Source organism: Hyaena hyaena, unplaced genomic scaffold (genome assembly GCF_003009895.1).
Source record: "Hyaena hyaena isolate Hyena2069 unplaced genomic scaffold, ASM300989v1 scaffold_1259, whole genome shotgun sequence".
NCBI lineage: Eukaryota > Metazoa > Chordata > Mammalia > Carnivora > Hyaenidae > Hyaena > Hyaena hyaena.
Window position 1 is genome coordinate 367,028 of NW_024081885.1, and position 14,889 is coordinate 381,916.

General features: G+C 35.8%; 1 protein-coding gene across 1 annotated transcript; it reads right to left on the bottom strand.

Annotated features, from left to right (window-relative positions):
* Positions 1-12,815: 12,815 nt before the first annotated feature.
* LOC120224796 (cytochrome c oxidase assembly factor 1 homolog) lies at positions 12,816-13,225 on the bottom strand. Its single transcript, XM_039223058.1, is given in 2 exon segments — positions 12,816-13,171; positions 13,174-13,225. Coding segments are annotated over 2 exon segments (408 nt in total).
* Between the last annotated feature and the right edge of the window lie 1,664 nt (positions 13,226-14,889).

The window sequence follows — 14,889 nt, forward strand, 5'->3', positions numbered from 1 at the left end:
TCAAAAGTGGAGCTTTAAACATACAAGTGCTATTATAGGCATGCTGGCACTTTTAAAGGCAGAGCTTAAAATAGGGTGAGGCAAGTGAGGCAGCTTGAGTGCAAAATTTGAGAAGGTTTTAGCTCTCAGAGTCACAATAGTGCCATACCTTCATTGAGAATGAGTGTCTCCTTGACTCTGCACCCTATATACCTTATTTGCCTTACTCTAGTCTGGGTCACGTTTAAAGAGTTGACCTTTATGTACTGGATGTTATTCGATTCCTTAAAAGAAACAATATAACATTATTAGGTATTTCTAAATCAGTTTTGGTCATTCTGTGCATTTTTTGTAAAACACTGCACTAGGTGTTTCTGAAGTATTATAAAAGAAGGAAAATATATGCTCCCTCAAGGGAAACAAAACATACACGGGGAATATAAAGGCAACATGCAGGAAGAAATATCTAAATATCACATGAAACAAGTAAAGAACAATATTAAATTTATGTCTGGATACGGGCAAGCTAAAAAGATAGCAGTATTTGAAATAGAGATTCCCTGAGTGAATGGACATTTTTTGTGGTAAATGGGTATTTTATATTTGTGTGTCAGCTCATAATTGTGTACATTTTACTTCTATAGCAGCTCATAAATGTACATAGAACTTCAAGTGAATTTCTTCTTTTAAAGACAGATGCCAGTTGGTTGGTTTGCTTTTTTAAAATTCTAACTTAAAGTTAAAACATGTATGGATTTGATTTGCTATAGATAGGGTTGAATTATTCAACTATGCTCCCAGGAGAAATAATAATACTACACATAGAGTGGAGAAAAATTTGTATTAGTTTCATTTGAGAAGATACTCCTTTATTTGGTAGACAAAACCTTGAATTTAAGTCTTTTTTAGACATTGCTTACTGAGAATTTCCATCACACCATTTTATAGATCTAAGGCTGACCTTTTACAAAATAATTGTTAAAATTCAAAAAGAATATGAAGGGGGCGCCCGGGTGGCGTAGTTGGTTAAGCGTCCGACTTTCGCTCGGGTCGTGATCTCGCGGTTCGTGGGTTCGAGCCCCGCGTCGGGCTCTGTGCTGACTGCCAGCTCAGAGCCTGGAGCCTGTTTCAGTCTGTGACTCCCTCTCTCTCTGACCCTCCCCTGCTCACGCTGTCTCTCTCTCTCTCTCCTAGAAATAAATAAAAAACATTTAAAAAAAATAAATAAACAAAAAGAATATGAAGAACATTAAGAGATATATTCTTAGTAAAATCAATATAGAAAATCAAGTAACGTATTAAAGAAATGATGAACAATTGAATAGTAGAAGGAACAGAGAAGTTAAAACCATGTGTGGGGCGCCTGGGTGGCTTAGTCGGTTAAGCGTCCGACTTTCGCTTAGGTCATGATCTCGCGGTTCGTGGGTTCGAGCCCCGCGTCAGGCTCTGTGCTGACTGCCAGCTCAGAGCCTGGAGCCTGTTTCAGAGTCTGTGACTCCCTCTCTCTCTGACCCTCCCATGCTCACGCTGTCTCTCTCTCTCTCCTAGAAATAAATAAAAATATTAAAAAAAAAACCATGTGTGCGAGAGAGACAGCTAAACAAACACAGAGACAGAGAGAAAATGAATTTAAATTAAATACATTGAGCAGCTCTTGGGTGGCTGGGTCTGTTAAGCCTCAGACTCTTAGTTTCAGCTCAGGTCATGATCTCATGGTTCACGAGTTCGACGACACTCAGTACTGACAGCTTGGAGCCTGCTTGGGATTCTGTGTCCCTCTTCTCCCTTCCCCTCCCCAACTCTCTCTCTCAAAAGTAAATAAATAAACTTAAAAAATTTTAAATACATTGATCTCGCAGACACACATGTTTAACAAAATTTCCAAATCACACTGTTAATCAAAAGCATCACTTAAGGCGCACCTGGGTAGCTTAGTAGGTTAAACTTCCAACTCTTGATTTCAGTTCAGGTTATGATCTCACAGTCATGAGATTGAGCCCCACATCAGGCTCTGCAATGAGTATGGAGCCTGCTTGGTATTCTCCCTTTCCCTCTCACTCTATTCCCCCTTCTCTCTTAAAAAAACACTTGAAAAAAACATAGCTTTCATAAAAATAAGCAAGCAAACAAATCAATATAGTATTCTTCTTTTCCCTAAAGTCAGAAACCTCTTGTGTTATAACCTTTTTGGGAAACCAGGTTTCTAAGTGCTTCTTCCTTTTTCTCCTGCCCTTTATTCATGGATATTCTCAAGCAATATTTAGCCCTTGGAGATTTGGAATTGTTTATATTTCTGGATTGTTATCACTCTGTTGAAAATTTCCCTATTTTTCTTTTCCTGTTTTTTGATGCCAAATCTCCAATCAGGTGGTTACCCTAATACTAGAGTTAACTCTTATCTGGGAGTGCATTGTAGTTGTTATGTCAAGACTTTGCAAGACTATTTAACTTATTAAAGCATACCTTTCAAATGTGGTTGCCGGTTCAAATATAGGACTCTAAAAGTTATATTTGATTTTCAGGTAAATTGGTCTCCTTCTGCCTTAAAATTGCAAGGGACATACTTGTATTACAAATTATTCCTTTGTTTGAAATTTTAATTAAACTGTGTTTTTTATTTTCCTTTATTTTTAAGATTGCTGTTTCTTAATTTTTTTAACGTTTATTTTATTTTTGAGACAAAGCTTGAGTGGGGGAAGGGCAGAGAGAGGGAATCACAGAATCCAAAGCAGGCTCCAGGCTCTGAGCTGTCAACACAGAGCCCCCTGTGGGGCTTGAACTCACAGACCACAAGATCATGACCTGAGCCGAAGTTGGCCGCCCAGCCGACTGGGCCACCCAGGCATCCCTTTAGATTGTTGTCTTAACTTCTTACTTACTTAGCAATCTTACTTCTAGGTAAAAGAAGAGAGCATTTATGTAACACTTACATGCTCATCCCATTTGCCCATATCCTATTCTAGTTAATCCTCATAACGACCATGTGTTGCATGAATAATCATCTCTATTTCATAAATGAAGAAGTAAGCTCAGAGATTTGCTGAAACCATAAAAGCTAATAGCTGGCATATTCAGGATTCAACTCTTCTTCTGATAATGGAGCACAATAGGACTTTCCCTCCACAATACTGTCTCTTTCTCAGCCTTTCCTGTATTCCTTGTATAATAAGAAACTGATAAAAAGGGAGGTCACATCTGCTTACCCAATATGCTTCAAAATACTTTTCCCTGTTTAAAATTTAAATTATGAAAAATTCAAGCATTCACATAGGTAAAGACAATAGTATAGAGAACTCCCATGTACCCATTACCCAGCCTCAATGATTACCAATATTTTATTCCAGTATTGTTTCATCTATTTGTCCCCCTGCTTTTCTTTCTAGAGTATTTTTAAGCAAGTCTAAGACGTTATGTCGTTTAAACTCTTACCCTATTATTTTCACAAACTTGGTCTTTAATTAAATAGTTGACTAAACAACCATTCTTACTCCTCTTATACAGGTAATGCCTTTACTCCTCATTACTCTGTGTTCCCTTCTGTCAGCCTAATTGCTTAATTAATTTGGGATTAGTTCTCCTTTCTGAAAGTGGCACTCTTTATCAGTTTGAACTATCTAATTTGGATTAAGTCTTCTTTCTCAAACTGGTAGTGTTTAGCAAAAACTTTACTACAAATAGTTTTGCTTTCTTAGAATTTAAAAAATATTCTTAAACATACAGAACCACACACATCATAGCATAGTTATTAAATAATTGTTTTTACAATAATGAACAACAACTTAATTAGAAGTTGGTTTGGGGCGACCCAATCATTTGCCAAATAATAGAACATTTTAGGTTTGAAAATAAATTTCTATTTCACAAAAAATAGTGAAATGAATTCCTTCTCCTTTACCTTTATAGAACTCAATTCATCAGGGAACTAAATGGAATATTGAATTTTGGCTTTGAATGTAATGTGGAAGAATTTTACCAGCCATAGACAGAAGCAGTGCCTGGAAGAAATGGTCTCCATCCTTAGTAGAGCATAATTAGAATGGTGTTAAAGTAGAATGAAGTTAGCCATCATATAACTTTTGTACTGTACAACCTGTCACTATGTTTAATCAGAAAAAAGATGGGGGAGGGGGTAAAATGTACATTTGCAAAATGTTTAGACATTCTTTAATAAATAAAGTTAATGTTGTCATTAGTGGCAGCTCTAAGCAAAACTTTTATCTTTTTTTTCCTATGGATAAGCACTCTTTGGGGAGATGAATATTGCTGCAGTCATATTGTGCTTTCAGTTAATGAGATGTGGGTTCTATTTGTTCGAGTTTTATGGTAATGAAGCTTATAATTTACTGACAAACTGGTTTGCTTTCAAAACATTCTCTTATTGCACTGACTTTTTTTTTTATCAGAAACATTGATGTGCTAATTTGTGTGTTTATGGCAGCAGATGTGCACCTCACTAAAAGACTTCCAGAGTGAGGGGAAAGGACAGGACAGAAAAGGAAGAAAGAGAGAGGTGTTCAGAGTTTTCAACTAGTAATAAAATCCATACACAAATGAGAAAAGTGGCATAGTGTATTTGAAACATCCATGAGTTCATTAAGTATGTTATCTGAAATATCAAATATTTATCACTAAAATTTGGTTGAGTTACAGATATGCTAAGTGCCAATTTCTTTTATCCAGTGTGAAAACTGAAGGGCAAATTTGTCATTTAAAATTCAATGGCTATAACAGGAAGTCATTAAGTTAAAACTAGGCAAAAAGCACTTTCCTCTACTAAAGGCAGAAGATATTTTATTTCTAACTAAGGTGCATTGCAATTATTACCATTGAGTTTACAATACAGACCTCTGAGGTCTGTTTCCTCTCCAGCTCTGAAATTTTTACTCATAGGGGTAGAAACATCGTTCCCAACTTCCAAGTCCATTTCTGTTACTACCAGCTAAATGAGGTGTATTACAGAAATCCTGGCATCTTGAGGTTTCCTTTAGTAGGAAATTGAAATATTCTAATCATAGGTTTATAATCTGTAATAGAGGACATAAAACAACGATGATTTTGCAAACACCCTTATTGAACACGAAACACAGCACAAATCTCTATGTTAATACATGTAATGAAAAACAATGAAGGGAGAGTAAGCTGTTTATACTGACTGGAAGACGTTCAAAAGAGAAGGCATCATTCCCACAATAAGCGCACCTTAGCTCTATACAAAAATTGAAGGAGAAAACATTTCTGACTTCACAAATCCTAGGTAGTTGAAACTGAATGAGGTGTCTCTTGGTTGCTGTGCTGTGAAAATGTTATTGCCCTCTATTTTATCCCCATTTCCCTCCCTCTTTTTTTCTAAAAATGTCACCTTACCTGGAAGGAGGGATCTCCACTCCCATCTTCTTATTTAAGGCTCTTGATTGCAAGAGAAAAACAGTTATATAGACTAATTAATTAAATGGTTTTTGGTTATTTTCTTAATTATGTATTATGAATTCAATATATAGCATTTTGAATTAAAGATAGAAACCTAAACTTAAATGTAATAGGTAGGAAAGATATAAAATGTATTTTCTATTTGTGAAAATGTTTATTTATTTATTTTTGAGAGACAGAGAGAGAGAGAGAGAGCACATGAGCAGGGAGGGGAGGGGCAAAGAGAGAAGGAGAGAGAGAATCCCAAGCAAGCTTCCTGTTTTCAGTGCAGAGCCCGATGTGGGACTCTATCTCATGAACCATGAGATCGTGACCTGAACCAAAATCAAGAGTCAAGCACTTAATGGGCTGAGCCACCCAGGTGCCCCTGTGTTCTTCAATTTTATGTCATGCTTAGGGGTTCCTGGGAAATAATGATAATGATGTTAACAATGATGATGACAAAATGAATAATAGTTAACACTTATTGAAAACTTATTATATGTCAGACATTATTCCATGATTTATGTTCAATACTCATATTAACTCTACAGATTAGGTGTTATTTTTATTCTCGTTTTATAGATGAGGAAACTGGGATACAGAGAGCTTAAGCCATATACTCGGAGTTATTTAGGAAGATGAAGAAGAGACATACTTGAGGGAGAGAGTAGTATATGCAAGAAGGAAGAGAGAGGAGAGATTATTGGGGTTCAAAGTTGAGTATTGTAAGTGTTACTAACTGAAGATTCATAGTGCTGTCACCCACTGTCTTATATTTGACTTAAAAATATTACAGACTAGTGTTATCTTCAAATGCTCTTAATAGTTCCTGTTAGCTACCTGAGAGATGTTGAGGTTCCCATAATCACTTCAGGGCTAGCCAGGAAGCAAACATTTCTTATTTGTGGATAAGGGCACCCTCCCCTGGACAGTGCTGGAAATGCACTAGGCTTTATGATGCTCAAGCAGGAGAAAAGCTGGGGGAGGATAGGTAGGGACAGATTGTGGAAGCATTTAAATTTAAGTATCTAGAAACAGTTTTATCCTGAAAATGGCTTTAGACAGATTAATCTGATAGCTTAATTCAGAATTATAAAGAGAGAAATTAGAGGCAGTGAGGTTGATTTACAAAACTCTTGGAATTACAGTGAGAAAACATATAAAGAAGAATAAGAACAAGAATTCAGGGAACATTCATAGAATTATCTAGACATCATATCTCATGTTAAACCTCTGAGGCTCTAATGTCTCTGTTTTGTAGCTTCTGAAAAAATGTAAAATACAGAAGTCAATTTGTTTTTTTTTTCTTTACATTATATTGTGTTCTACCACATAAAATGTTTTTAGGGGTGCTTGGGTGGCTCAGTCGGTTAAGCGTCCGACTTTCGCTTGGGTCATGATCTCGCGGTTCGTGGGTTCGAGCCCCGCGTCGGGCTCTGTGCTGACTGCCAGCTCAGAGCCGGGAGCCTGTTTCAGATTTCTGTGAATCCCTCTCTCTCTGACCCTCCTCTGTTCACACTGTCTCTATCTCTCTCTCAAAAATAAATAAAAAACATTAAAAAATATTTTCATGTGATGCAAAGTAAGTTAAAATTATTTTTTTATTTATAGCAAACCAATTGTCACTGCTCTAAGAAAACATAAAAGTGAAGGTGGGGGGTCTTCATTTATATAGCTGATCATGTCATCTTAAAAAAGTAATAGTCTTAAACGTTAAGCTTATAAGTCATATATACACACAATGTTTTTATTCATGTAATTATTGAGAAATAGTTCATATTGGTATATTCTGATAAACACAAGTAGATTAAATGAAGCCCTGAGGCTTTGACATTAAAAACATTAATCTGAGAGTAATAAAGACTTAGAAAACATAATAATGTAAGTTGTAATGATAATAATGTTGTTTTTACTAGTGAAGAGCAGTGAGAATTCATATTATTAAACACAAGATAAAATTTAATTTATTTAGGTACCAATTTTCATGCAACTGTCATTACTCTAATATTAAAATTGTATATTTTATTCAAACCTACATTTGCAGTGGAGTGAGGAGAGATTTAAGGGATCTGATGGAAAGAGGTTTAAGTGGCATAAAAGAAAGCAGAATTGCATTTCCAATTATACCACTAACTGTGAGAAGTTGGATAAGTTATAGCACCTCTGAACCTTAGCATTTTTATTTATGCAAAGAAAAGAGTTGAAGTAGATACTGAGTTTCTTTTTAGCCTTAATGTTAAATAACCTTCTTGAAACTACCTGGATGCATTAAATGGTTTTTTAAAATACTGTGTGTACTTACCCTGAAAATAATAAGATTTAAATAGCACTTAGGCTTTGAAACAGAAGTGAAGCTTTTAAACAACAGTGAAGACATCAGCATTGATGTCTTATGAAACTTCTGAGGGTCCCCATTCCTGTCTGAGCATTGATTTTTGAGATGTTCCTTTTTTACCAATAATAGCTCTAGCCACAGTAAAATTTTTCTCAAAGTAATTGTTAAGGGCTTATAGACCAATTGGAGGATATGTCTTGGCAGAGAGATGTAAATTATAAATATTTAAATTAAAATGGTGTTTTCTATAATCTGTACAAACCAGTCACATAGCTGGGCATTATGATCTGCATTATTACCACTGTAAAACATGTGAAAGAAATAAAGCTAGTAAATATATCTGTGACTGTCCTGCAAAAGAATGGGTACCAGTATCATGGTTTAAATCCCTTTCTATCTTTTTCTTTGGCTTTTCACAATATTATGTCTTAATGTTGCATAGGAAAGTAAGCATTAGACCTGGAGTCAGAACACCTGAATTCAAATTCTCTTTCTGATACTCACTGACTAAGCCCCAATATTCTCAACTATACAATGGTAATGGAGTTGATGAAAGTTGCTGTACTTACTTCAGAATATTGTTGTAAAGAAGAAAGGTATTAGAGGAAGTCACTGAGAGGTCGTGACTGAGGGTTGACCTGTGAGCTAGACCCAATTGGAGGCTCCTTACCCTTTTCCTTGTTCTTGGAATGTACATTCAGCTCATCATTCCCACACTAGGAATCCCTTCAAAGATGCAGCCTTAAGAGAGTAAAGTGTTGTTGTTGAGACCATCTGGACTATATGCATGACTTAGCCCCATTAAGGCCTCTATTTAAACTCTTTAAGATTTGGGTGGTTGGGTATGGAGATCTATTTGTCTTGCATCTACCCAACACAAGCCTAGTGTGTAAGTTCTCTTGTCTGTTAAAACTGCCACCTACCAATTTGGGGTGGTCTTCCTCTTTCTTCAGTCTTTCCTTGCCCTCCACATATGGGAGGGAATATTCAGGGTTGTAAACAAACAAAAGTGTTTTTTAGATGGTGAAGAAATACCATAATGCAATATATTAATAATTCTATTATTGTTATGTGTTAAAGGATGATACCTTGACTATATGACAGGTCAAAAAGAGCTGCCGACAACATGTTGTAATTTTCTTGATAGAAAGAAGTTGTTTAACTATCACTACTTATATAAAGCAGCTCTGAAAAACTCTTTATCTGTTCATGAATCTTCTAACATCCTAATCTAGAGACATTCACTTGGTGATTTTGAAGTTTATAACACATAATCCTGAAACAAGTCATTTTTAAATTTTTGGAATAAAACATTCAAATATTTATTTTTTCCAGATCCACTATGGGGTCATATATTTAAGAAAGGCATTACATCTTTGGTTAAGAAACTTTCTCTGAACGACCATTCAATAGCACTCACATTAGGGAAAAAATATGAATAGTTGGCATTATTTACATTCTTCTCTTAGATATATAACTTCAGGGCAGGTCATAGATGAACTTTATTGATTTGGAAAAATATATATTGATGCAGTCAAATGAAGACAGAGTGTGTGTCTTTACAAAGAATAATATTAGGAAACGAGAACTTTTTAATTGTAATTATGAATTTAGCACCCTCTAGGATAAACATCTCCCAATTATCTCATTTTGTGCTTCATCCATTATGCACCTCTGTCAAAAGAGCTCTGTGTTCCTCCGAGGTAATTGATTAACATTGAACAGTTTTTCCTCACTTCAGTTCAAAGTAGTGTAGTGAGATTAACAACACAATTATTTGCAGTGGGTTGAGTCTGTTACTTAATTAAAATAAAATCTTTCCATGGAAAGCAAATTGTTTGTACAAACATACCAGAGCAGAACTGAATCTTAAATTTTAATTTATGAAGAAGTGATTTTATTCCTTTTCATACAACATTTAAAAAGTTCCCTTTGCCATCCATGTGACTGTTTTATGTTTTACTGGCAGTGGAATCAAGGGAAGATAAGGTAATTTTATTTTATGAACTTTTTTGTAACAGAGAAAATTTGTTAATTTGATATGGTAGTAAAAGCATGAAATTGTCCTAAATTATTGTGATGTGAGCCTGCAGTGCCTAATTATTTCTTTAATCATTATGCTATTAATTGCATTCTTCATTTCTTGGGGAAAAAGAGGGGGCAAGGGAAGGATAAAATAAGAAAGAAATCACTAAAAAGAAATATCTTAAACTACAGTTTCAAATGTCATTCTGTTACTAAAGTCAAATTAGCATTCTGAAGAAAGTTTTTTCACCCCTCCTCTTAAGTCACCGTCAAAAAATCTGCATGTTAATTGTGTTTGCACATGTTTATAAATGTGAATGGAAAGTTAGTGTGTACAGCTTCTCAGAAAGTGAACAGATTCCAGAAGGTTTTGGAAATGTTTTGATGAGGTTTACTTCCCAGAAGTTAAATTGACACTTTACTTATATTTTTTTCTACAAATGCAATCACACATGAGCAATGAGAGTCTATCTGTTTGAGGGTAAATAATGCTTTACAATAACTGCCTTTGGTTGACAAGTTAAGCAATTGATACATTTTTAATTATAACACCTTGGAGCTTTTAAAGAAGTATTGCAGCTTTAAGCAATGAGTCTCTGAAGCAAGACTTTCTATCTCTTTTTGTCAGGTTGATATAAATTTGCCTCAGGCAGTGCTACTAGCCAAAAAACAATTTGAGTAGATTAAAAACCAAGGCAGATGGGCTTCTATAAATTGAGGGTGATCAATACATAGATGGCTTTCATTGTAACTAGTTTTGACCATTATTTAAAGTGTAATGTATTATTTAACTAATTTCTTCTATTAATGGCTCATTTTTATGAATTCCTTATTAATGACTCAGGAAGAGCTGGATGATCCTATCGGGGAGCTACAATTAACAAATGAAAATAAATCTTAAGGTTTGCTTGTTAGATCTCTTTCTTTCACATTTATTGTATAAAATACATTTGTATGTGTGTGTATATGCATATACATTTAAATATATATATTTAACTGTATAAGGTATACATATAATGTGCATCTGATTTTCCACTGGGCAAATGCCACTATTGCACAATCCTGGTAGAATACATAAACTTTCTTAAAAGCTTTGAGAACTATAAAAACAGTGTAGGAGAAAGTAAGAAATAACTCAGTACAGTAATGAGGACACAGTTATGCTTCAACGATGTCCATAAATTGTGGATACTCCCTAGATATACTAGAAAGGATAGCTCATATCTTAGGAAATATGAGAAAAAAGGCTGTTTCACAAAGAATGGAATTATAATAAGAGCCTCATTTATTAAGGTGCTAAATCATAATGTGTATGTTTGGCCTAATTTAGTATCCCAACACTAGGAAAAATTATGAAGTAAACAAAGTTTACTATAAGAGCCCACAGTGTCCTTTTCTAGTATATCTTCTGTATCCTTCAGAACAGCCTTGTTCCATTATCCTCAATGGACAGCCAATATCTTTCACATCTCAATCAAGACCAACCCTTATCTAAGCTTGCTATCAAGGAGAGAGCTAACAAATCTCTTTATCCTAAGATATTTAAGGTGTTCATTCATTTTTAAAATTCACTCACCCAGGGGAGCCTGGGTGGCTCAGTCGGTTAGGCTTCCAACTTCAGCTCAGGTCATGATCTCACGGTTCATGGGTTCGAGCCCTGCGTCGGGCTCTGTGCTGACAGCTAGCTCAGAGCCTGGAGCTTATTTCAGATTCTGTGTCTCCCTCTGTCTCTGACCCTTTCCTGCTCTCTCTCTTTCTCTCTCAGAAATAAATAAAGCATTAAAAATTGACTCATTCAAAAATATTTATTGAGGGCTTATAAAATGACAGGCACTAGATACTAAGCAGAGATTTAATGGAGTCTAAAGCCTACATGATTTTGATAACGTCATCTTCAAAAGAAGACTGAAAAACACAGAATTACATGCAGGGCATTGAAAGAAGGCTATGCAAATGAGAGTTCCTGAAGTTTGCGTTTAACTATCTTCATAGGAGTAATTCTCCCTCTCATGCTAGTGTTACAAGAGTGACACAATAGAATGTTCTGCCTTTAAAAAGTGGTAAGAAGTTCTAGAGTGGTAGGTTGCTGTTTTAAATATGATTCTTAGGCGTGTCTGGGTGGCCCACTTTGGTGAGCATCTGACTCTTGATTTTGGCTAAGGTCATGATCCCAGAGTCGTGCTCTGTGCTGAGTATAGAACCTGCTTAAGATTCTCTCTCTCTCCTTCTGCCTCTACCTCTTCCCCTGTCTGTCTCTAAAATAAATAAATAAATAAACAAGCAAACAAACAAACAAACAAACAAACAAATAAAAAGATTCTCTGAGAGAACATCTCTGAGAAGATGACATTTGAGTAGAGTCCTTAATGGTCATTAAGGGAATGAGCAAAGATTGTAGGCAAATACAGAAAGTACAAAAACCCAGAGATGAGAGTGAGTTTGCCATGTTCCAAGGAATATAAAAAACGGGGTAGAGATGGTGCAATGCAAGTCAAGGTAAGTCTTATAAGCCATGGTAAAGTTTTCTAAATGTGATGGAGAACCATTGGAAATGTCAAGCAAGAAATGCCCTGATTTTCATTTAGAAGAGTCACTCTGGAGATGGAGTCTTCTTCCCTCACCTTCTTGTTCTTGTTCTTGTTCTTGTTCTTGTTCTTGTTCTTGTTCTTGTTCTTGTTCTTGTTCTTGTTCTTGTTCTTGTTCCTGTTCCTGTTCCTGTTCCTGTTCCTGTTCTTGTTCTTGTTCTTGTTCCTGTTCTTGTTCTTGTTTGTTCTTATTCTTGTTCTTGTTCTCTTTCTCCTTCTTTTAAATATTTTAAATACTGATTCCTTTTATTCTATGTTCTGCTTTTAGACAGTGAGTTTTCAAATAAATTCCTATAAATTTATAGTAAAACTTTCATTTCTGATTAAATAAAAACCTCACAATAGTGTAGTCAAATTAGAATTATACCAAAATTATCATATGACAGTACATATAATCATCCCCTGCGGCTGGAAAACTGGCTCACAGCCATGGTGAAGAGGAAAGGCCATGCTTGGAGAAAGTTGAGTCTTTTTGATCACGTTTACTCCTTTTCTACATCATCATCACTGTCCCTACTAAACTTGAACACAGGAATCTGCTGACCATTCTTGTGATTTAAGAAGGCCGCCTGAAGGTGCCATCTCTGAAAGGGGGCATCCCTGGATGAGCTGACATAGAGATGGCCCTCTGACTTGGATCCAGAGACAGGAATCTTCAACTGGGTATTGGCAATATCCACGGAGTTGTACTTGTCAGTGAGGTGGAGATAGTGGACATTGAGAGGTGTGCACACAGCATCCAGGGACTCAGGATGGCTGTGCAGCCGCTTCAATACCAGCTGGTAATAGGAAGCCTTGGAAAAAGCTTTTTTTAAAAGATAATATGTAAGGGCACAGCTCCACCTACTACTGTACTGGAAAAAAGGACCAGTTTCCCCAGAGGCAATGGCATCTTGCTTCCTGGAGACTTTGCCACTTCACAGTACAGCTTTCTTGAAAATCATCAAAGGAAAGTTGCTCTGTCAGTGATATCAACACATACAGCAGAGAAGGTGTGCTTTCCTTCTGGAGGTGAGAGAGTGGGTGGGAAAAGTCTGCAGGCCTGCATGCCCTTCTGGCTTCTTTTGAATATGAAGTTTTGATGAGTCTTCAGCTATTTTTTCTCAAGTAGTGATTCCAATGTTACCTGAACCGGAAGTCCTTTAATTTTGGCAGAGTTCCTTTCTGACCTAAGACCATAGCTCCTCTCCAGATTTGAAAGTGACCTGTTGATCTCTTTCTGCCTCTCAAAGTAAATAATTTTTTAAAAAGTTAAAAAAGTGGGGAGCCTGAGTGGCTCAGTCAGTTAAGCCTCCAACTCTTGCTTTCAGCCCAGGTCATGATCTCGTGATTTGTGAGATTGAGCCCCACATTGGGCTTTGTACTTACACCATGGAACCTGCCTGGGAGTCCCTCTCTCTCTCTTCCCCTCCTCTCTTCTCTCTGTCTCTCAAAATAAATAGATTTAAAAAATTAAAAAAAAAAAAAAAGAAAGTAACCTGTTTCCCTACCTCCTTCTAGTTGTTATCATGTATTAATTATGGATTTTGTTATAGACTCAGATCCTGGAGCCCCACTTCTGGATGCCATATCTCATGGTCTACTTATGCACCAAGACTTTCAACACTAATTATCCACCTACACGTACTTTACCTGAGTCCCTGATGCTTGCATCTCCCACAGTTATCTGACATTGTGATCTATCTTAATATGCATGTCTGTCACTAACCCTCACTGTCTCTAATTCACAGTCTATAAAATAATTCAAATGGTGTTTGGAGTAAGACAAGAAATGTGTGTGTGTGTGTATGTGTGTATGTATGTGTGTGTGAGAGAAAGAGAAAGAAAGAAAGAGAGGTATGTTAACTACTTATAATTTATGCCTACTTATCCTGCAAGCAATTCATTAATGTCATTAAATACACATCAGATTAAGTTGTTTACAACTTATTAGACTAATATAGGAAGTGGTGTATATGCATGGTTAGACTGCTTAGTTTCTTTTTCTTGTACTAAAGTTGTTTTCCATAGTTAAACAAAATAAAGGAATTATTGGTCTAAAATAGTATCAACATAATTGAAAGACAGCACATTTTCCTTTGGGAACCCAAACTGGATTGTGTTGATTCTTTCAGTGAATAGAGTGAGTTCCTTGATTTGGCTGGTGCTAGTCTATCTTCAGTTATTACAAAATCTTAAAGAAAACAGATTGTGTAAAAGATACACTATGCTGTTTTCCAGAAGAGTGGTTTCCTGGAACTTGTTATATGATTTTGTTTTAAGTTGCTTTACATCTTATGCAGTGGTTCTTTTCTTTATAAAAGCCATAATTACATAAATAGCTCTGGGGATCTTGTTATGTTAATTGCATTATTGATTTGTAATAAAAAGAAAATAGAAATGCAGCTATTATCTGAAGTGAGAGAATAGCGTACCAATTTCTACTGGCATCACTAAAGTCTAAATTACAAAAAAAATTGAATGTTACAACAGAAGAATGAGCCTCTTCAGCAAATGGTGCTGAAACAACTGGACGTACACATGTAAAAACAATGAATCTACATTCAGACTTTATAC